The sequence below is a fragment of the Rana temporaria genome, chromosome 10 (assembly GCF_905171775.1).
Source record: "Rana temporaria chromosome 10, aRanTem1.1, whole genome shotgun sequence".
NCBI classification, from domain to species: Eukaryota; Metazoa; Chordata; class Amphibia; order Anura; family Ranidae; genus Rana; species Rana temporaria.
This window is the reverse complement of record NC_053498.1, coordinates 116,832,359-116,855,530: the sequence shown is the minus strand read 5'-3', so window position 1 is coordinate 116,855,530 and position 23,172 is coordinate 116,832,359. Positions and strand designations below refer to the sequence as shown.

The 23,172-nt window shown below is 43.9% G+C and overlaps 1 protein-coding gene across 5 annotated transcripts in view; it reads left to right on the top strand.

The window, feature by feature from the left end:
• USP28 (ubiquitin specific peptidase 28) overlaps positions 1 to 23,172 on the top strand; it is a 116,948-nt gene that overhangs the window by 30,132 nt on the left and 63,644 nt on the right. For all 5 annotated transcript variants that reach the window (XM_040326029.1, XM_040326030.1, XM_040326027.1 and 2 more), the window contains exons 6-12: positions 9,474 to 9,560; positions 12,717 to 12,854; positions 14,588 to 14,661; positions 16,626 to 16,702; positions 20,068 to 20,216; positions 20,383 to 20,510; positions 21,815 to 21,910. In XM_040326029.1, coding sequence (XP_040181963.1) covers positions 9,474 to 9,560; positions 12,717 to 12,854; positions 14,588 to 14,661; positions 16,626 to 16,702; positions 20,068 to 20,216; positions 20,383 to 20,510; positions 21,815 to 21,910 — 749 coding nt within the window. The remainder of the gene's footprint in view (positions 1 to 9,473; positions 9,561 to 12,716; positions 12,855 to 14,587; positions 14,662 to 16,625; positions 16,703 to 20,067; positions 20,217 to 20,382; positions 20,511 to 21,814; positions 21,911 to 23,172) is intronic.

The window sequence follows — 23,172 nt, the reverse complement described above, 5'->3', positions numbered from 1 at the left end:
TTTCTGGCATGCAGACACATTTTAATATACAAATCATTCTAGGTTATTCTTTAGGAGTATTTAAAATGCTTTTATCATATTTTGTGTGTGTGTGTGTGTGTGTGTATATGTGTTATATATATATATATATATATCTGGACTAAATTGTGTTTGTTTTGTTTTTTGTAATACTGGAAAGATTACAAACTTTGCTTTTAGAAATAAATCAGTTTTGTAATGGATATGGTAGTGTACTATCACATTACCATCTCTGCAGCTGCCTTCCGCTGTGTGATGGCTTTGATTGTTAAGAGATCAGCTCCTTGTCTACAGTTCTGAAACCATTACAGATCCCTTAAAAATGTATGACTCTGTTAATTGCTAATTATGTTACTTTGTTGGAGCGGGGCATTAAGTGAAGAAAAGCAGCGAACGTTTAAAGTTTAAGTTCAGCGCTATTTTTCTAATCCCTCTGAGATTGGATTTTTAACACAAAAGGTCGCTTCTGACTGTTCAATTGTGTTTACACTACTTGATTACAAAACGGAATACAGAGCGAACGCCAGCGTGCGTGTGGGTGCTGAATGACTCGGGATTGGCACTGAGCTTTCCAGTTTCCTTTTTAATTTGAGAGCCTGACTTCAGCTGGTTGGTTGGTGTTGGTGGCACTCAATTAAAATCAAGCGTTTTACTAGGTTTCCTGGGAGTGTGTGATGAGAATAAGCCATAGATAGAAATACGCGCTGCTGTTTCTTGCTGTTTATTAGTATGACTCACAGATAGAAATAACCCCTTCCCTTTTGATTGGTTCCCAGCTGAGTATTCCACAGAGCTCCTTTCAGAGCTGTGATAATGTGGAAACCTAAACTACCAATTAAAGTTAACACTTGTTTTCTTTATTTAAAATGGTGAGGTTTACTTAAAGCCTGATCAGCAAGTGAACTTTGATGCGTGCGTCGCATGTTATCGTTCTAGACCTAATAGTTAAAGCTGAACTCCAGGCAGATATAAAAGACACAAACCAATTCAAGTCTGGGCTCATTAGTAAATCAATAAAAGTATTCTTCCACACCCATTGAGGGACACAAGCATTCAGGAACAGTTGGGTTATATTGTCTCCTACAGGAAGTTTAGACTCTGCCAAACAGAAACATTGTAAGCCAGCCCCCATATAAAGAAAACATTGTAAGCCAGCCCCCATATAAAGAAAACATCGTATGCCAGCCCCCGTGTTAAGAAAACGTCATAAGCCAGCCCCCATATAAAGAAAACGTCATAAGCCAGCCCTCCCATATAAAGAAAACGTCATAAGCCCGCCCCCAAATAAAGAAAACGTCATAAGCCAGCCCCCCCATATAAAGAAAACGTCATAAGCCAGCCCCCAAATAAAGAAAACGTCATAAGCCAGCCCCCAAATAAAGAAAACGTCATAAGCCAGCCCCCAAATAAAGAGAAAATAACATCGTGCAAACCGGAAGATCATTGCAGCTTTGTCAAACTATAGAGTCAAGAGTGTTTCTAAATGTGGTACACCCCCCCCCCCCCATGTGACGTTACGTTTGTTTCTGCATTCCAACCTGATTTCCTATACTTCCTGGTGCGGCTCTGTACACAACCGATGGTCACGGACTAAGGCAGGGCTCAACAAATCCCGGTCGCCATGGCGAGCTGGCGCCATCTGGTGGTGAGCTGTTGGTATTACAAGTTAAGCATTACAAGTTAAACAGCAATTCTAATGTAATTTTTCACTATTTTCACTGCCATCTTCTTCCCTCTAATTAGAACCCCCAAACATTATATATATTATTTTTTATCCTAACACCCTAGAGAATAAAATGACGATCGTTGCAATACTTTCTGTCTCGCCGTATTTGCGCAGCGGTCTTACAAGCGCACTTCTTTGGGAAAAAATTACACTTTTTTTAATTAAAAAATAAGACAACAGTAAAGTTATCCCCATTTTTTTTTTAATATTATGAAAGATAATGTTACGCCGAGTAAATTGATACCCAACATGTCACGCTTCAAAATTACGTCCGCTCGTGGAATGGCGACAAACATTTACCCTTTAAAATCTCCATAGGCGACGTTTAAAAAATTCTACAGGTTGCATGTTTTGAGTTACAGAGGAGGTCTAGGGCTAGAATTATTGCTCTCGCTCTACCAATCGCAGCGATACTTCACATGTGCGGTTTGAACACCGTTTACATATGCGGGCGCTGCTCACGTATGTGTTCGCTTTTGCGCGCAAGCTCGTCAGGACGGGGCGCGTTTTCTGGCTCCTAACTTTTTTAGCTGGCTCCTAGATTCCAAGCAAATTTGTCAACCCCTGGACTAAGGCACATCACTGTCTTCCTGTTCCAGGCATATATTTGTGATGAGCAGACTTTACATATTTTAATGTGAGTTGCCAATTGCTTTTAACCATTACCGTTTACTAATGCTGCACTTAAAACCACAGTCAAACCTCAGCGCTCACTATGTTTCACATCCAATAGTGTGGCAATATTTCAAGCGATGCTGCTCTCCTCGAGCTGGAAAACTAGAAAACGCTACAAAGAAGAATAAAGGCGGGCGCAAACACCAAGTGCATCACCTTCAACACCGTGTTCAATTTTCTCAAAAAGCGTACTTGCAACCATGAGAAGATATAAAAGCCCATCAAATCACAACTCCAGCCTGGGGGATACCCAATATCCGCAGTTGGAAACTGATGTGTTTCGGGAGGCAAGTCCCCTTCCTCAGCTCTAAATTGAACACTGTGTTGAAGGTAATGCACTTGGCGTTTGCGCCCTCATTTTTCTTCTTTGTAATGCTGCACTTAGTTGGCAGCCTCCATAGAAACCCTCTTCTACCCAGCATGCCTCATTGTTTTGCTAGTGTTTTAATATAGATAGATATATAGATATATAGATATATATATATATATATATATATATATATATATATATATATATATATATATATATATATATATATATATATATATATATATATATATATATATATATATATGTCATAATAGTTATATATAGTTTCTTCATCTCTGTTGAGAGAACTCTGACTACTTTTTGCTAGCATTTGTTTTGTGTGTGTGTCCCCCCCCCCAAGCTGCTGTACTGCTTGAGTTGGTCTCTTTATAGCAGCGATGCAGATTGGCGTTTCCTCCGCCTAGCTTTGGAGGCTGTACCTGGACTCCACTGTACTGGACGTGTGAGGAATGTGACCTTCAGCCGGAATGTGACCCCCCCCCCCCCCCCCAGGCTCTGGGCTCTATGTTGTAGCACTTTCCAGACCTGAGTGTAATGTGTCTATCTTAGATACACAACACTTTCCACATTCAGGGCTGTGGCTCATCTTCAGGTCTGACCTTATCGCTGTACAATTTGTTAATAAGGCTGTTAACCACATCAATACTGGGTACTTTCACCCCTTTCCTTCCCAGGCTCTCGCACTTTCAAGTAGGGCCGAAACAACTAATCGATTACGAAATTAATCAATTTGATTAATCGGCCAGTAACATAATTGGGTTAAAAAAACAAAAATTAGCCCTGTATAGTACAAAAAAGCAAATCGCTACTGTAAATATTCACTGTCCCACAGTAAAAAATGACCCCCTTACAGTAGCGATTATTTGCTCCTTTTTGTACTTATATTTTTGTTTTTTTAACCCCATTATGTTACTAAACACCTCTGTGTTTTTTGGTGCTTTTTGCAGAAACGCACTACACTTCATTGACATGTTTTCCTATGGAACACGTTCACATCCATGATTTTTTTTCAGCTGCTGTGTATTTGGAAAGGGCAAGGAGTTTTTAACGCAAAACTGTGCTATTTTTTTTTGGTTCAATATACTTCAATGGAGAAGCTGCAGAAAAGCATGTAATGTGTCTTTGCGGCAATTTGTGTTTGTTTTGTAATCTGCCCAACAACAATTTGGCCCCAAAAAATGTAAAAATTCAATTATATATTTTTTTTTTTAAGGCTATATCCGATTAATCGAAACCATAATCGGCCAACTAATCGATTATGAAAATAATCGTTAGTCGCAGCCCTACTTTCAATGACAATTGCGCGGTTATGCAACGTAGTACCCAAATGAAATTTTTCATCATTTTGTTCACACAAATAGAGCTTTTTATTTATTTATTTATTGGTGACATTTATTCACAACTCCTTTTTTTTTTTTTTTTTTGAGATATAAGCGAAAAAAGAGCAGAAATTTTCTTTCTATTTTATAAAATCTACTTTTTTTTTTTTTTTCATAAATTTAAGCCAAAATGTATTATGCTACATGCCTTTGGTAAAAAAAAAAACAATAAATCCAGTTTAAGTGTATAATAAATGGTTTGTGTGATCATTTGTACGCAGATGATCATGTAGAGATGTGCGCAGGTGATAACAGACATATGTGTGCAGATAAACATTGGGAGATATGGTTTTACTTCTACATGTGGATGGGGAAACTATTTTCGGGACATGTGTGTTTACATTGTGTTGGGATGTGTGTGGGGACACTGGGCCAGTGATCGGTGTGTAAAAAGCTGTAAAAGATACTCGCTGATCACCGGCCAGCTGCAGAGATCTGCTCTCCTCACTGACAACTTCTGCGCGAGGAGAGCCGATCGCCTAGCAACTGGCTCTCTATTTACATCACATGACGGCTGTGATTGGACATAGCTGTTATGTGATCAGGAGTGCCAATCACAGAGCCCTACTGCCGATAGGAGATGCGCCGTGTCCGAGTGACACAAGTAAAACGGGATCGTGCCGCTGTGCGGGCACTTGCGCAGATGATCCCCCTCTTTCTGAGGGACGTTCCGGGCCTTATGTGCAGTGGCCGGGTGGGAGGTGGTTAAAGTAGAACTAAAGGCATTTTTTTGATGAAAAACTCTGATAATAGTTTTTTTTTTTTTTTGTAGGAGCTTTTAGGAGCATTAGCTTTTTAGTGTTTTCACAGTGCATGGAAAAAAAAAAAAAAAGAAAAGCTGTTGGGAGTGTTTAGCTTTTTTTTTTTCTGTAAGAAAAACGTTCCCAAAAAACTATACTAAAACAATTTTTTTTGTTTTCTGCTCCTAAACACTGAAGCTTGAAAAAAAAATGCTTCTGACACTATGTGACCATGAACATTATTTGCTTCTAGGAGCAGAAAAAAAATGCTAGTGTGCATGGAGCCTTAAACTTTAAAGTGATAAGTCTCCTTTTTGTTATTTTTATTGAAAAAATAAATGCTTTTATACTTGCCTGCTCTGTGCAGTAGATTTGCACTGAGGAGCCCGGATCCTCCTCTTCTCAGGTCCCTCTTCGGCTCTCCTGGCCCCTCCCTTTAAGTGCCCCCCACAGCAAGCAGCTTACTATGGGGGCACCGAGCCGAGGCACAGCTCTGTGTATCTATTTAGACACGGAGCTGCGGTTTGGCCCCACCATCTTTCCTCGTTGGCTAACTGACTTTAAATTGACAGCAGTGGGAGCCAATGGCGTCGCTGCTGTGTCTCAGCAAATGAAGAGGAGCCAATGGCTCTGCTGCTGTCTCTCGGCCAATAAAGAGGGGAGTCTCGAATGTCTGAGGCAGTCGTGGACATTGCTGGATCAAGTTAGATCAAGTAAATATTAGGGGGGCTGCATAGAATGCATTCAGATGATAAACCTTCTGCCTTTACTACAGCATTAAACATATGAATAAATCCACATTATAAAAACAGTCAGTCAATAAATGCTGTTATACATGTTGTTCATACTCACCCAGTCACTATGAGGTTCTTTTTTTTTTTTTTTATATTCTGCAAAAAAACCTGGTTGATCTTGCTGTTCTCTATGGTGTCCGTTTATGAAGCAGTGAAGAGCGGTGATCCCAGGGATCACCAGTGATCACAGCCCATAAACAGTTTATGAAACAGTGATAATCGGGGGAGAAGTGTTTCTCCCGCAGATTATCTCTACACACAGTGAAGTCTCATAGACTGACACAGAAACGGCCAGTTTATGAAGCTGTGATCTGAGCTCTTCACTGGTGATCTGAGTCAGAATTTACACTCCCCGATTCACCATCTCAGAGCTGGTGAAGCGGGGAGTGAAGAGGGGATCCCGGGGGTTCTGAGGAGGAAGGAGGAAGATTTTTAACTTCCTTCTACCTCGTTCAGACCCCCCAACACTGTAACAATGTCCCTCTGTAATATTTATGTGTATACATATATAAACATAAATATATATAATGTATACATGTACATATATATAATCATATTTGCCAACTGTCCCGTTTTTAACGGGACAGTCCCGTGAAATAGGACCTAGTCCCGGCTAATTTAGCCTGCCGGGACTTGTCCCGGTTGTAGGGGTGAAACGGATCGTCACCGATCCACGGAGCGCTCCAGAGCCTAGGAAAGTCCCCGGCTTTGGCCTAGCTCCGGAGCGGCGGCCATCTTGCTCCACCCAGTGTGCTTGCCAGAGCCCAGAGCACAGCGTGACACGCCTCCCCGCCTCAGCGTGTTGACTTCTGTAGTCAGCGCGCGGAGGCGGGGAGCCATGTCACGCTGGGCTCTGGCAAGCACACTGGGTGGAGAAGATGGGACTGGGCCCTGTCGTTCCACCGTCATCCGTCCGGGCCAGCCCAGTAGTGTAGCGTGGGGGTGAGCAGCCAGTGCTCATTCCAAACCTACCTCTGCGCTGCTCCTCCAGGCTCTGAGTCCAGCAGCCCCTATTATCACTGTGCACAATCAATAAATCAATCAATCAATCCAGTCCTCAGCACCTGCACCCCCCCCGCCCAGGGACTCCAGTGGTCTGGTCCAGCCTGTCCTGTCCCCCATGATTCCCCAGGCAGTCCGTGTGTGTGAGTGGGAGGGGCGGTGCTCGGTGCAGACGAGCGCGTGGAGGCTGCTGGTGGAGAACATGGCCTGCGGGGGAGGAGTGCTTCCTCTGAAGTGAATAGTGATCCATCTCAAATTATCCCTTTCCTCATGGCTCAGTTATGTCACCCTCAAGAAGGGACTGGTGGATAGCAGTTATCTATGGATGGAGTCCTGGCCTGGAGTGAAATCCCCCGATCTACCTGAGGGGAAGTAGTCAGTAGTCTGAGTACTGCAAGACACAGTGTAGTGGGCAGGTAGGTCAGTGTAGTGGGCAGGTAGGTCAGTGTAGTGGGCAGGTAGGTCAGGGTAGTGGGCAGGTAGGTCAGGGTAGTGGGCAGTAAGAATGAGTTCCGGCGTGTTCGCATAGAACACGTGCGGAACCCACCAGGAAGTGAGCATGGCACTGCGCTAATCACAGCCAGGGAGACATTTCCCGATGCTCGGCTGCAGGGATCGTGAAATGTCTCCCTGGCTGATATTAGCGCAGCACCGTGCTCACTTCCTGGTGGGTTCCGCACGTGTTCTATGCGAACACGCCGGAGCTCATCCTTAGTGGGCAGGTAGGTCAGCGTAGTGGACAGGTAGGTCAGCTGCCTCTCAAAGTGACTGACTGGTAGAGCAGTGGACGGTATGATTATTTTTTTCATTTTTATTTTGTTTTTTATTATTTTTACAGAATTTTTATTTATTTTTAGGAATCATTAGAGGACTTCAGTGAAATACCAGGGGTCCAAACAGGGGGATCCTGTGGCACACGAGGTGATTAGGGTGGGCACTGTGCACGCCTATGATCCTGACACCATATCAAGCATGGTGTTGGGATGATGTGAGTGCTAAAACAGCCATTCACCTGATAAATCAACCCCCCCCCCCTGGTCCTTGGCAAAATTGTCCCTGAATGGCAGTTTGGAAATGTGGTCACCCTAACAAGGGGGGACATGGAAGGCCGCGATCGGCAGCTGTATAGTGCCCACGAGCTGCGGGTTCTCCCTGGGGCTTGTAGTTCTCTCTCCTACTGTATCCACTGAAGAGTGGAGGGGCCTCTGACCCGGGCATAAATCGGCTTCACTCTTAAGTGAGTCGCTCTGCTTCTACACTTTTGATGATGCATGCCTGGGTTAGAGGCCCCTCCCCTCTTCAGTGGATACAGTCGGAGAGAGAACTACAAGCCCCAGGGAGATCCCGTGGCTTGTGGGCACTATACAGCCGCCGATCACTGCCTCCCATCTCACCTATGGAGAAGTCCTGGGTGTTCAAGGTGCACAACAGAGACTAGCCAGGTACAGGGAAACCTCTGGAAGTGGGGGGGGGGGGGGGGGGTGTGACTGTCTGGGGACCCTGATGTAAGGGGGCCCAGCTGAACTGGGGGTGTCGGTAACATATAATGACACTCCCTAGCAGTTCGTGTCGGGTGCGATGCGGGAACCCACAGTGGATTTGCAGGGTTCTCGCATTGCACCAGTGTGAACCGGGCCTAAGAAATACTTTTTTTAGTTTACAAAATGCATGCAATGACAGTTGATAAGGATTAACGGCTTGCCAACCGCCGCCTAACGATGTACGGCGACGGCGCGGCTGCACACATGGGCGTCCAGGTATGTCCCCTTTAAGATGCAGAGCCATTGGTCGCGAGCGCAGCAGCATGTTCATAGCTGTGCTGCAAAGTGTCCCTGGAATTTTTTTTTCAAATGTTGGCAACTATGATATAATGTGTGTGTGTGTGTGTGTGTGTATAAACACATGTATATACAATATGTGTGTGTGTGTATACATATATATATTATGCAGGGGGACTCGTTATTTTAATTACATTAACCACGTGTCTTTCAGTGAACTGAGCGGTGATAATTTATCACTGCTCAATAAACTGACATCTCCGTATTTCTGTGAATTTCTGGTCCATTCTCCAGTGTTTGAAGCGTTGGAAGATCACTTCACTCCTCCAAGGGTGAAGCGATCTTCTCCGCTTCATAAACAGGCACACAGAGGAGAAAAATATTCACCGTGAATGCCGGAGAAAGAAGCAGTGAATAGATTTCACTGCTTCATAAACGGACACCTTAATCTCCCCCTCCTGTCCATGCCTCCCAATTCCATTTAGGGATTTTGCATAGCAGTGTTGGCAGCTCTGCACGTGCTCCGTTTTCAGTGAGTTTCTATGCTGAGCATTTCCTCCCTATCACATCTGAGCAGCCCATGTGACTATAGAGTCGCACATGCGGGCGTATACACAGTGGTAAGTAACTGCCCACTACCTCCCCCCTCCTCCATGCCCACTAACCAGCTAAACACAATAGTGGTGGGATAGTACATACAGATTGATGGTGGCATGGATGTGTCATGTGGCTGGGCTGTGTAAATCTCAGGACTAATGGGCATCAATACCATGTCATGTAAAACTGTTTCCTTGTACTATATACTGTGTATTTGGCTGTTTTGCATGAAGTTCAGCTTTAAATTTCCCATTCTCTTGCTGTATCATCTGCTGGCCAGTCATTTGCTGAGTTGGTAATTATCATCCCCACTCATGTTTCTTTCCTTTGCTGAATCTGAAGAAAGTAGATGTGAAATGAGAAAAGGGATATTTCAATCCTTGGTTGTTCTTCCCTTTTTTATCACAATTACCTTTTTTTCTATTCCTTTCAGTCGCTCTTCCACCTGCCAGAGTTCCGAAGATTGGTCCATAGTTACAGTATTTCCCAAAGCATGCTGGAGAGATGTCAGAGCAGAAGTGTAAGTACTTGACTTGTGCGTTTTATTATAAACCATAGAAAGACAGTTTTGTATTTAGGAAGAGGTAGAAGTTTACTATTTCTTTTCCATTAGTAGGCTGATCCTGCTGTCAGAACACTACATCTAAATGGTAAAAGCTGATCCTCAGAAATGTGACAAAAGCAGCCCTTGCAGTGGGGCCACTTCGCATTGTGAAAGCATAAACGCTCATTTAGTCTATGGGGTACACCGATGAGGCTAAATCTACCCACATTATTAAAATAAGCTGTTTTAACCACTTAACCCCCGGACCATATTGCTGGTCAAAGACGAGCACTTTCTGCGATTCGGCACTGCGTCGTTTTCACTGACAATTGTCCTTTTTTCCCCACAAATAGAGCTTTCTTTTGGTGGTATTTGATCACCTCTGCGGTTTTTCGTTTTTGCACTATAAACAAAAATAGAGCGACAATTTTGAAAAAAAATCATATTTTTTACTTTTTGCTATAATAAATATCCCCCAAAAATATATTAAAAAAAATAGTTTTCCTCAGTTAAAGCCGATACGTATTCATTTTTTTTTCATTAAAAAAAATCCGCAATAAACGTTTATTGATTGGTTTGCGCAAAAGTTATAGCGTTTACAAAATAGGGGGTAGTTTTATGGCATTTTTATTATTTTGTTTTTTTACTAGTAATGGCGGCGATCAGCCTTTTTTTTTTTTTTTTTTTTTTTGTACTGCGACATTATGGCGGACCCTTCGGACACTTTTGGCACATTTTTGGGACCATTGGCATTTTTATAGCGATCAGTGCTATAAAAATGCATTGATTACTATAAAAATGCCACTGGCAGGGAAGGGGTTAACAATAGGGGGCGGGGAAGGGGTTAAGTGTGTTCTAACTGTAGGGGGGGTGGCCTCACTAGGGGTAATGACTGATCGCTGTTCATACATTGTATGAACAGACGGTCAGGCATTTCTCCCCTGACAGGACCGGGAGCTGTGTGTTTACACACACAGCTCCCGGTCCTCGCTCTGTAACGAGCAATCGCGGGTGCCCGGCGCCGATCGCGGGCACGTGCAGGGGAGTCAGGGACGAGCGGGGGGCATGCGCCCCTAGTGGCCGCGTAGAGAGCCGCCGTGTACGGCGGCTGGTCGGCAAGTAGTTAAATAACCAGAATCGCATAAAAAGGTCATTCAAAGCACCATACATTTATTGATCGATCTACTTTTCTATGATCTATTTAAGTCAGGGGTGTCCAAACTTTTTTCAAAGAGGGCCAGATTTGATGAAGTGAACATGTGTGAGGGACGACCATTTTGCCTGACATTCTGTGAACCATTAAAATTCTAAGTGTGTTAGTTCGAGCTCTAATACACTGCCCAACAAGAATTCTCTGTGTGGGGTGAAGAGATGAGCTCAGGCGCGTTATTTGGATATACTGTATTTATCGGCGTGTAACGCGCACCTTAAAAAATCTTAAATTTTAAATAAAGAACTGTGAATCAAAATAAGGGTCACTGCTCATCAATACAGCCTCACAAGTGCCCTGAATGCAGCCCCCTCATTGCCCTGAATGCAGACTCACCATTGCAGCTTGAGTCATTCATCTGCAGCATTGGAGGAGACGGGGAGGAAGCGGGACAAGCGCCGACAGACATACAGTAGAATTTCCTGTTTTATCGGCGGCCTCTTTGATCGAAAGTCCCGCCACCTGTGATGGACAGAACAGTCGTCCAATGGCAGCACAGGATACGGGATTTCCTTTTACACAGGTTGCCGTGTAAACAGGAAGTACGCCTGTATGCACAGCGCTCGTCCCGCCTCCTCCCAAGTTAGGATGAGCTCCAGTGTGTTCTCATAGTACACGTGCAGAGCCCGCCAGGAAGTCTGCACGGCTCTGCGCTAATCACAGCCAGGGAGACCTTTCCCGATCTCTGCAACCGAGCATCGGGAAATGTCTCCCTGGCTGTGATTAGCGCAGAGCCGTGCAGACTTCCTGGCGGGCTCTGCACATGTACTATGCGAACACGCTGGAGCTCATCCTTACTCCCAAGGCAGCCAGCATGTATTTCTTTTGTGGCCCCCGGCGCTTGGGGATTCGTTGGGGGCCACAAAAGACATAATGTCAAAATGATCAGGCGGGCCGTCCGAAAACTGAACGCGAGCCGCTATTTGGCCTGCGGGCCAGACTTTGAACATGCCTAATATAGACCATTCAGAATCCTTTCTCCCTTTTTCTTTTAATAATTGAAAAAAAAAAAAAAATGACAGTGCAAGATGTGATAATTACAAGGCAGAATCCTTTCAATGAAAATTGGTCCCCTTTGTTCAAAATCAATTGATGACGCATAAGGAGGTAAGGCATTTTGCCTTGTCCTGCAATGGGACTGCGCTGGAATAGCCATCCAACGCAGTCCCACCACATCTGCTATGATACTTGCAGTCACGATTCCGTGAAGAAATGTTCGATTGCATCAACCAGTGGTCCGGGGGCCACATGTGGCCTGTGGAGCCCTCTGACGTGGCCCGCGACCTTCTGCTCTGGAATGGTGGGTTGGCAAGCCCAGATCGCAGGTTGCCCACCCGCCATACCAAAGCATCAGTGTTGTGCATGAAGCTGGTAGTAGAGGAAGAAAGCGGCTGCGGAGCAGAGCCCCATAAGCTGATGCTTCCTGTACAGTGCCGGCTTTTTCTGACAAAGTTTGGCTAACCCGCAGGATAGACACAGGTGCACTACGCTGCACCCGTGGTCTTGGCAAACCACAGAACATCAGTGTGAAAGCAGTCTTAGGCCCTTTTCACACGTTCAGCCCAACCAAATGGGACCCTCAATTCACCTCTATAGAGCAACAGATGTCTATTTACGCCTACCTACCTCCAATCCGAAAAACAGAAGGGAGTTCGTCCCCTTTCGTCTGGTGGATCGGAGGGCCTTTAGCGTAGCCGTGACCTGTCATCCGCCCATTGTGGCCCTTGACTGGTTACCACATGGCCCTCGCTCTTCAAAAGGTTGGGCACCCCTGGATTAGATTGTTGTATGTATGGCCACTATTAGATTTTTGCACGCAGACATTAAAAAGTATGTAGAATGGGGCTCCTGGGTTTGTTTTTTCTGTATTGACTATTGTTGGTCATGTCTAACCCTTAGATTGAATGTTGTATGTTTTTCAGGAGAAGAGGAACATTGCTTTTATGCAAGAACTTCAGTGCTTGTTTTCTCTTATGGTTGGATCCAACAGAAAGTTTGTTGATCCTTCTGCTGCTGTTGAACTGTTGAAAGATGCTTTTCTGTCTGAAGAAGCACAACAGGTAAAGAATAGTCAGTTTTTGCTTTAGATTCTCGGATTGCAGTTTCTTTTCCAGTACACATTGGGGTCGATTTACTAAAACTGGAGAGCGCAAACTCTGTTGCAGCTCTGCATAAAAAACCAATCCGTTTGCAAGTTTTTTTTTTTTTTGCTAAAGGTTAATTGAACAAGCTGAAGTTAGAAGCTGATCGTCTACCATTCACATCTGCACCAGATTTTTCACTCTTCAGGTTATTAAAGTGGTTGTATACCCTAATTATTGATTTTTACCTACAGGTAAGCCAAGGGGCAGACTGACAACTCATGGGGTCCCGGGCAATAGGAGATTATGGGGCCTCCGGGCAATAGATTATGGGGCCACACACATATATACACATATATACACATATATACACATATATACACATATACACACATATACACACATATACACACATATACACACACATGTATACACACATATACACACACATGTATACACACATGTATACACACACACACACATACAGTATGCATAAACACAGAATACACACACTGAAAAGGTACTGGAGAGGCGGGGCAGCTATAATCTTGGGATATTTGGGTACATATCAGGGACATGTAAAAAAAAAAATACAGATTTTTACATACTGTCCCAGGTTTTACTGAGGCTGGCAACCCTGATGGGGGGGCCCTAGTGGGATTGGGCTCTCGGCAGTGCCCAAGAGCCCGAATGGTCAGCCTGCCCCTGGGTAAGCCTATAATAAGGCTTACTTGTAGGTAACATGAATATCTCCTAAACCTGTACGGCTTAGGAGATATTCACTTTGCATGCAGCCGCTGACGGCGGCGCATGCGTCTGCCGGACATTACCCAGAAAAAGTGACGTCATCGCAGCTCCAGCCACTCACAGCGCCGGAGCTGCGAACCCGGAAGACACGCCGAGGGGAAAAATGTCAGCTCCCTTGGCGTGAACCGGGATTGGATACTGTTCATGCCTCGTTCCAAGGTAAGCATTTCATAATGAGCTTATATGCGTTGCATACTAGCTCATTATGCCTTTGCCTTAAGGTTGGTTGTTTGTTTTTTTCCTGCGGATATACAACCACTTTAAGTAAATTAACTTCAACTTCATTATGACAGTATGATTAAAGTATCACTTTAATGACCTTGTTCATCCTCCCGCCCCTCCTTCACAACAATGTCTTTAGTGGTAAAAGGTAAACTATGCAGAAAGTTGCCGTGATTGGTCCCTGATTGGTTCATGTGAAACCCAGCTGTATACTTTGCGGTAGCTCTAGCCCTGATGATATGGACTGTTCATACCACACCAGAACTAAACACTGACATCTCATTGGGTCTACTGACGGCACTTGGAAAGTACTTGGAATTTCCCTAGGTTTTTTCTTCTTCCTTTGGTAATGCAATGTTACTCAAACTGCTTTCACAGTAGAATTGTGTACTCAGGCATGTGAGGTCAATGGTGTTATTCCAGGCTGCCTTGGGACATCTGTTTTCTCCTACCGTCCTATGAGAACTGAGTCAGCAGTTGTTGGGAGATCTGTGTCACATGACAATAAATACTTTTTTTTTTTTTTTTTTCTCTCTATTGTCAAAAAAAAAGAAAAAAAAAAAAAAATACTTTTGACTTCACAGTTGTTCTTGATGGAAAAATAAATGAATGCATTTAGTTGAGTGTTCTAATGCCACAGCTTTTAATGTTCCTGACACTAATTCTGCATTTCTGCTCGCTAGCAAGATGTCTGTGAGTTTACACACAAGCTGCTGGATTGGCTGGAGGACGCTTTCCAACTGGCTGTCTGCAGAGAGTAAGTTTTTTTTTTTTTTATATGTCATAATTGAAATTTGTTTTATAATTCCTATCAGCTGCCACGAGTGGATGACCACAGAAGGTTATTAACCACTTAAGACCCGGACCAAAATGCAGGTAAAGGACCCAGCCAGTTTTTGTGATTCGGCACTGCGTCGCTTTAACTGACAATTGCGCGGTCGTGCGACGTGGCTCCCAAACAAAATTGGCGTCCTTTTTTCCCCACAAATAGAGCTTTCTTTTGGTGGTATCTGATCACCTCTGCAGTTTATATTTTTTGCGCTATAAACAAAAATGGAGCAAAAATTTTAAAAAAAATAGAATATTTTTTCCTTTTTGCTATAATAAATATCCCCCCAAAATATATATTAAAAAAAAAAAAATTTCCTCAGTTTAGGCCGATACGTATTCTACCTATTTTTGGTAACAAAAAATCGCAATAAGCGTTTATCGATTGGTTTGCGCAAAATAGTGTTTACAAAATAGGGGATAGTTTTATTGCATTTTTATTATTATTTTTTTTACAAATAATGGCGGCGATCAGCGTGTTTTTTTTAATTTTTTTTCGTGACCGCGACATGGCGGACACATCGGACAATTGAGAAATTTTTGGGACCATTGTCATTTTCACAGCAAAAAATGCTATAAAAATGCATTGTTTACTGTGAAAATGACAATCGCAGTTTGGGAGTTAACCCCTTCAGCGCCCCCTAGTGGTTAAGTGTGACCTCATATGTTTTTAACTGTAGGGTGGTGGGGCTGGACATGTGACATCATTGATCGTGTTTCCCTATATCAGGGAACACACGATCAATGACCGTGCCACAGTGAAGAACGGGGAAGCTGTGTTTACACACAGCTCTCCTCGTTCTTTAGCTCCAGGGACCGATCGCGGGACTCCAGCGGCGATCGGGTCCCACGGTCACGGAGCTTTGGACCCGGGCGCGCGCCCGCAACCCCCGACTGGGCACTTAAAGAGGACGTATAGGTACGTGCTTTTGCCCAGCTGTGCCATTCAGCCGACGTATATGTGCAGGAGGCGGTCCTTAAGTGGTTAAAATAATCTTTTTGTGGACATTGTGCTTCTCCTGGGTTTGCAATGGTGTATGAAAGAGTTAACAGCCGAGGGGGGGTGTGGGTGTATATATACGTCACTTTACCCAGCCGTGCCATTCTGCCGACATAAATGTACAGGAGTCGGTCGGGAACCGGTTAAAGTGGGCCTTAAAGTGTTACTAAACCCAAGACCCTGCATTCATTATATCTGGTCTCCCACAGTACACAGAACATGGAAATGCAATTATTTTAGTAAATATAAACTGCTAAATACTTTTTATCATTAGCAGTTAGAGCAGTCTTGTGACTTCTATCAGTGCCTGGTTAAAGCTTGTAGGAGGAGTTTTCATTCTCCCATGATTGTCCTATGAGGCTACAGGACCCCTGACCCTCTGTCTGGAAAGTGCTGATTGGCCCTGTGCTGATCACATGCACTCTCCCAAGAAAATAAACCCTCTGCAATACACACCAAACTGAGCATGTGCAGAGTGACTCCATTAGACTGTGTTATCAGGAAATTATTAGGGGACGGTGGAAGGAGGAGATGATCAGAGAAGATGGGATTAAACGGCCTTTTTACACAATGCAGAGGATTAACCCCTTGGGTTCCACAGTGAGTGTAACAAGCACGCTTTACTGCATATACACACTGATTTTACTGTTGTGGGTTTAGTAACACTGTAAACTCTGCCCAGAAGCAAATATCGCAGCGTGACCGCGTGTACTATTTATTAGTCAGATTTGCACTTCTCTGATTTTTATTTCAATTTTATTACTAGGACCTAGATCCTTCTTTTTTTTTTTTTTTTTTTCCACTTATCACAAAGTAATTGGAAATGTGACACTGAGAAATAAAAATAACATTTATAAATCAGTTTTTTTATATATTGGATTTTGTACTTTTAGGTGTTCAAGAGATAAGACTGAAAACCCAATGGTGCAGCTGTTCTATGGTACATTTCTTAATGAGGGATATCTGGAAGGTATGTTCTCCATATTGCTCACAGTAATTGGGCAGTGTGAGAATAAATACAGTGGACATTCTTATTACATTTTTACCATACGTGTTATATTCATACATTGCCTGACACAAGAGAAAAAATATTTTGGCAGGTTCAGGCAGTTCTTAAATTTTGACAAAGTAATAGCTGCCCACATCCTTAATTGTTTCAGGAAAGGGAGTGGGGTTGTTCTCCTCCCATTTGCACCTGCACAGCCGCATCATTCATTCATAGGAATCTGTGAATGAGAAAACTACAAGTCCCGTCTGTCTGTCTGATATTATGGGATGACGGACTACAAGTGTGCATAGTCCATTCACACCCCCTCCATCTGCTGATCGTAGGTGCAATACTTTGCAGGTTCCTGATTAAAAAATAATAAAAGAATGTGTGTGTTTTTTTTTTTTTTTTTAAATCCTCCAAAATATATACCGTATATACTCGAGTATAAGCCGACACGAATATAAGCCGAGGCACCTAATTTTACCACAAAAAAATGGAAAAACGTATTGACTCGAGTATAAGCCTAGGGCAGTGATGGCGAACCTTGACACCCCAGATGTTTTAGAACGACATTTCCCATGATGCTCATGTACTCTGCAGTGTAGTTGAGCATCATGGGAAATGCAGTTCCAAAACATCTGGGGTGCCAAGGTTCGCCATCACGGGTGTCCATCTGCATGCCTCACTGTTCCAATGCCAATTCCTCACTGTGCCCACGAATAGACTGACGTTTAACATGGGAGTCTATGGACGAGGTGCCCGGCTTTGAAAAATCAGTGCTCCCCAGCCGTAGGTCCCCCCCAGACAACAAACTTTGCACACTTATAGAGGAAGAGTGGGGCTACATGTGTGCCAGGTCCCCAAATCCGGGAGATCAGGCACAAAAAGGTGACTCGAATATAAGCCAAGGGGGGCATTTTCAGCACAAAAAAATGTGCTGAAAAACTTGGCTTATACTCGAGTATATACGGTATGCATCTATAATTTTTGGTAAAAGGTGATCTTATCCTTTTTAGAGGTGAAAAGTATTGCTTATCAAATGTCACAGTTGCAGGGGTTTGTACAAACCGAATAATACTGTGAGGGGCAGGATGCTACTAACGGCCAGATTCTATTCATGTTGGTTAAAGTATAACTAAAGGCAAAGCTTTTTTTTTTTCCTTAGTTTTGGATAGATTAGAGCCCCTGGCAGCTTTTATCGCTGTCTGTGCCCCCATTAGAGAGATTCACCCGCTCTATTTGTCCTGTTTATCATTGAAATATAAAAGAAAATCCCAAATTGGGTTGTTCCCAGAAAAGTAATGGAGGGGAAATTTTCCAATAGGGACACTAGTTCTGGTGACCTGATGGTCCCCAGGAAATTACTTTAATTTGCAGGGATTTGCTCTCACTTCCTGTTTGGCTTTGGGACAGGAAGTGAAGGGAAATCTCTTCAACAGGACAAAGATGTTAAAAAAATAAAAATCTGATGGATGCTATAACCCTTCCTTGCTCCATCTAAAATGGGAGGGGTTTGACCATAGTTCTACTTTAAACTTTTTTTCCAACAGCTGTCAGGTGCTGCCGCAGACATTGCGATAAGAGAACCCGGTAGTGTAGCATTATGGCTTCAAGCCGGATCCCTACTGCACATGCGTGAGGCACCACTGCAATCTCCTACTGGCCTGGTGGAGGAGGGAGCCAAGCTGCTAACGTAATTCCCAAGCGGCCCGGACTCCCGGAAGTGGGGACAGGATACCTGTCGGGTATCTGCCCCCCCCCCCCCCCCCCAAATGTGGCACCAGAGGGGGGAGCAGACAAATGAGCGAAAGTTCCACTTTTGGGTAAAGCTCTGCTTTAAAGCAGGACTAAACCAATCCTTTTAATGGTTTAAAAAAAAATTACATTCCCGGCATGCCAGGTTTACGAACTGTCATATTTGCTTGTGCCCTCAAACCAAACTGTCAAACCATCAAATGGCTGGTATCATAAATGTTCACATGTGCAGCATCATGGCAGTTACACATCAAACATAGGCTAAGGATGCAGCTTTCTTGGCTGAGAAGGATGGGAGGGCTTGGTTCGCATGTAATTCAGGCAGGAATTGCACCGTATTTCTGTTCAAATTGCATGCAATTCTTTGCAGTGCAGTTTGAGCCCATTCATTTTGTATGCCTCAAATCGCACTGCATCAGCACAAAAAAGGTGCATGTATCCTTTTTTGCCACACTGGAACCGGATTGCATTTGTTTTTGCACCCATGTGATCCGATTCTGGCAATTGCACTGCTTTTTGTGAACCATTTTTGAGGTGTCGTTAACATTGACACCTGCAGCAATTTGCATGAAGGGAGTGCGATTGTGGTGCGAACCGTGAATCACACACTGCATCAATTTGAACCTAGGCTAAAAATGGAGCTAAACCCAAAAATGTATATGAAAAGAGATGCACACATACCTCCCTGCTGCAGCATCAGTCCCCCGTCCCTTCTAAGACTCAGAACTGAGCCATCGGCGATCACATGATCACTTAGTTTGCGGCCTTCAATTGGTAGAGAGCGGTGACTGCCAGTCACCACTCTCTGCTCTGCCCCTCCAGTGCTCACTGGAGCGTTGGGCTGGGGAAGGCGGTGGGAGAGTAACTAGCTTAGCGCACTTCTGAGAACCTGAGCCAGCTGCAGATCGGGGCATCTAGATGGATCCTGACATTGTCGGGGTGTTTCCAGAGTCTGGAGTGGCTGATTCTGGGGCACAGAAGAGTATGTGCCCTCCTGTGACCCTGAATAGAAGTATGACCAAATAAACTTTGGCCATACTTTTTTAGGGCCTTTTCACACGGGGCGGATCAGTAATGATCCGCCTCCGTGTGTCCGTAAGCTCAGCGGGGATCCTCCGTATATCCCCGCTGAGCCGTCGGCTGACGGGGTGGTACCCGCACACTGTGCAGGGACCGCCCTGTCTTTTCTCCGCTCTCCCCTATGGGGGGATCGGATGAACACGGACCGTGTGTCCGTGTTCATCCGATCCGCAGACGGAAGAAAAAATAGGGTTTTCTTCCGTCTGCAAAACATCCGCAATCACATAGGGAACAATGTATGTCCCTTTTTCATCCGCAAACGGTTACTTTCAAGGCATGCAGGGCATCACCCCAGCAAGACGTGGGCAGCAAAATATAACTTACTTGGGGTTTTAACACTTTTTCCTATTCTATCTAAAACTAAAAACAAGTGTCAAGTTTTGGCTTTATATTTGAATGGAAATGTTTTGCGAATGCAGTTTCACTTTAGAACATTGGGCAACTGTGTATATGTGAACAGCTGCAAATTTGTTACATCAACAATGTATTTTTTTCTTTTTATATAACAGATAAAGCATTCTCCAATATTGAGACCTTTGGGCAATACCCCTTGCAGGTGAACGGCTTCAACAACCTAAACGAGTGCCTGGAGGCAGCAATGTTGGAGAAAGATCTTGAGCTCTCTCAGACTGGGCAAGCCGTGCAGTACAGGCAAGAGGTTAGTATTGTCTTGTTCTATCAGCCATACGCAAGAATTTTTTTTTCCGTTCTGCTTCAAGATCATTGGGTAACACGCTGCATTGTTAGTGAGCAATCTTACGTTTTTATTTTCTCTGTATATTTTCAATTTCTTTTGAGTTTCTATTTTTTTTTTCTCTTTTCAGCGTTGGTTTACAAAGCTTCCCCCGGTGCTAACCTTTGAACTTTCTCGGTTTGAATATAACCAATCTTTGGGTCAACCAGAAAAGATCCATAATAAACTTGAATTCCCCGAGATTATTTATATGGACAGGTAAAGCATATCTAATATGACGTGTAGTGAAAAATATTGCAACTTGACTACTATTTAACATTTTTGGGAGTAGCTGTCTTACCATCCAAAGCGGGCTACATGATTTTTTATTTTGCTCTTTTGATGCAGAATAGAAAAATAGACATCATCCAAAGATCGGATTCCAATTTCCTTCTTCAAAAGCTTTCAGTTGGTTGGAATTTGTTACCCAAATTGATGCTTTAACCACTTCAAGACTGGGCACTTTCACCCCCTTCCTGCCCAGGCTAATTTTCAGCTTTTAGCGCTGTCGCATTTTGAAAGACAATTGCGCAGTCATGCAATGCTGTACCCAAATAAAAAATGTTTGAGACCGATAGAATTTTCTTTTAGTGGTATTTATTCAGTGAGTTTATTTTCTAAACATATGAAAAAAGACCAAAACTTAAAAAAATAAAATTATTTTGTTACAAAATTTTGTAAAAAAAAGTCTTCTTCAATAATGTGTGCTGATGAGTTGGCACTAATATACAGCACTGATAGGTGGCACTGCTGGGCAGCCTTTTATGGGCACTGATAGGTGGTGGTGATTTTGGCACCAGTGGTGGGTGCTGGCAGGCATCGCTGATGGAACTGGTAGGAATTCTGCCCCCATCACTGGTAGGAATTCTGCCCCCATCACTGGGGCCGGACTGTGGCTATCAGCAGTACAAAATCCCCCATCATTGCTGTCATTGGCAGAAATTCTGCCCCCATCACTGGTAGGAATTCTGCCCCCATCACTGGTAGGAATTCTGCCCCCATCACTGGTAGGAATTCTGCCCCCATCACTGGTAGGAATTCTGCCCCCATCACTGGTAGGAATTCTGCCCCCATCACTGGTAGGAATTCTGCCCCCATCACTGGTAGGAATTCTGCCCCCATCACTGGTAGGAATTCTGCCCCCATCACTGGTAGGAATTCTGCCCCCATCACTGGTAGGAATTCTGCCCCCATCACTGGGAGGTATTCTGCCCCCATCACTGGGAGGTATTCTGCCCCCATCACTGGGAGGAATTCTGCCCCCATCACTGGGAGGAATTATGCACCCCAAGGGCCGGATAAAATCAAGCAAAGGGCCACATCTGGCTCCCGGGCCACAGATCTACTGTAATGTGCTTACATACAGGTTCACTTATTTCTTATATTGAGTTGAAATGTAATATTCCTCCAATATGTCATATATATATTTTTTTCTGTTACTATGTAAGGTAAGATGGTAGTTCTTTTCATTGAGTTCACACGGAGTGTCTGGGGATGTGAAGTAATTGAGTCTTTATTTACAGGTACCTGTACAGAAACAAAGAGCTCATTAGGAAGAAGCGGAGGGATGTCAGGAAACTGAACAGGCACATCGACTACCTCCATCAGAAACTGGAAAGGTAAAGCAAGGTTAATAACTATTTCCTGCGCTAAACACTGTTAAAGAGCCCACTAAAAGGTTTTGTCTTTTAAAGATCTCATGGGTAATGCAGAAGTGTTTAAAAGAACATTACTGCACCCCATCTATGTTCTGCACTGAAAAAAACAAAAAAAGTGTAGTAGAGATCTGTGATCTGAGATCTGTGATGTGGCTGTTCAGGGCTTGTGAAGTATTTACTATTTCTGGGGCTCCTAATCCTTCGGTAGAGCAGGTCAAAGACGGGGATGTGGAGTATCCACTACACACAGGTAGTAGAGTCTGTTGAATTCTCTGTGGTACAGTGCCCGAGGGTGTGATGGGCATTTCTAACCTAAAAGTCAATTTTTAAATGGTAACTCCAAACCTATATTTAAAAAAATATTTATATAATTGTAAATACCTATAATCCCTAAAGCTGATTTCCAGTAATTTAGGGCCAGATTCACAAAAGAGATACGACGGCGTATCTCCTGATACGCCGTCGTATCTCTGTTTCTAACTATGCGACTGAGTCATAGAATCAGTTACGCATAGATAGCCCTAAGATCCGACAGGTGTAATTGTTTTACACTGTCGGATCTTAGGATGCAGTACCGCGGCCGCCGCTGGGGGGAGTTCGCGTCGTAAACCAGCGTCGGGTATGCAAATTAGGAGTTACGGCGATTCACGACGGATTTTAGCGTTCGCTACGTCGCTGCTAGTCTAGTTTCCCGTCGCAAAGTTAGTCGTCGTTTGACCTGCCCTAACTTTACTCAGCAAACGTATTGCTGTTTAAAGTATGGCCGTCGTTCCCGCGTCGAAATTTGAAATTTAACGTCTTTTGCGTAAGACGTCCGGGAATACGGAAGTACGCTACGCACGTCGCCGTTCGAAAAAATGACGTCACTTCGCGCAAAGCACGGCAGGAATTTTGAAACGGAGCATGCGCAGTAGGTCCGGCGCGGGAGCGCGCCTAATTTAAATGGCAAACGCCCATTTGAATTGGCCCGCCTTGCGCCGGACGTATTTACGATACACCACCGAAAGTTTCCAGGTAAGTGCTTTGTGGATCGGGCACTAAAACTGAAAACTTGCGGCGGTGTAACGTAAACGGGTTACGTTACACGGCCGCAAAAGTATGTGAATCTGGCCCTTAGCCACTTTGTAAAAAGTGAAGGAAGACATTGGTTAAAGTGATACTAAACGCTTGCACTGTAATTTGATACAAAAAAAAAATCGAAGTACCTTTTTTCCTATGTGATA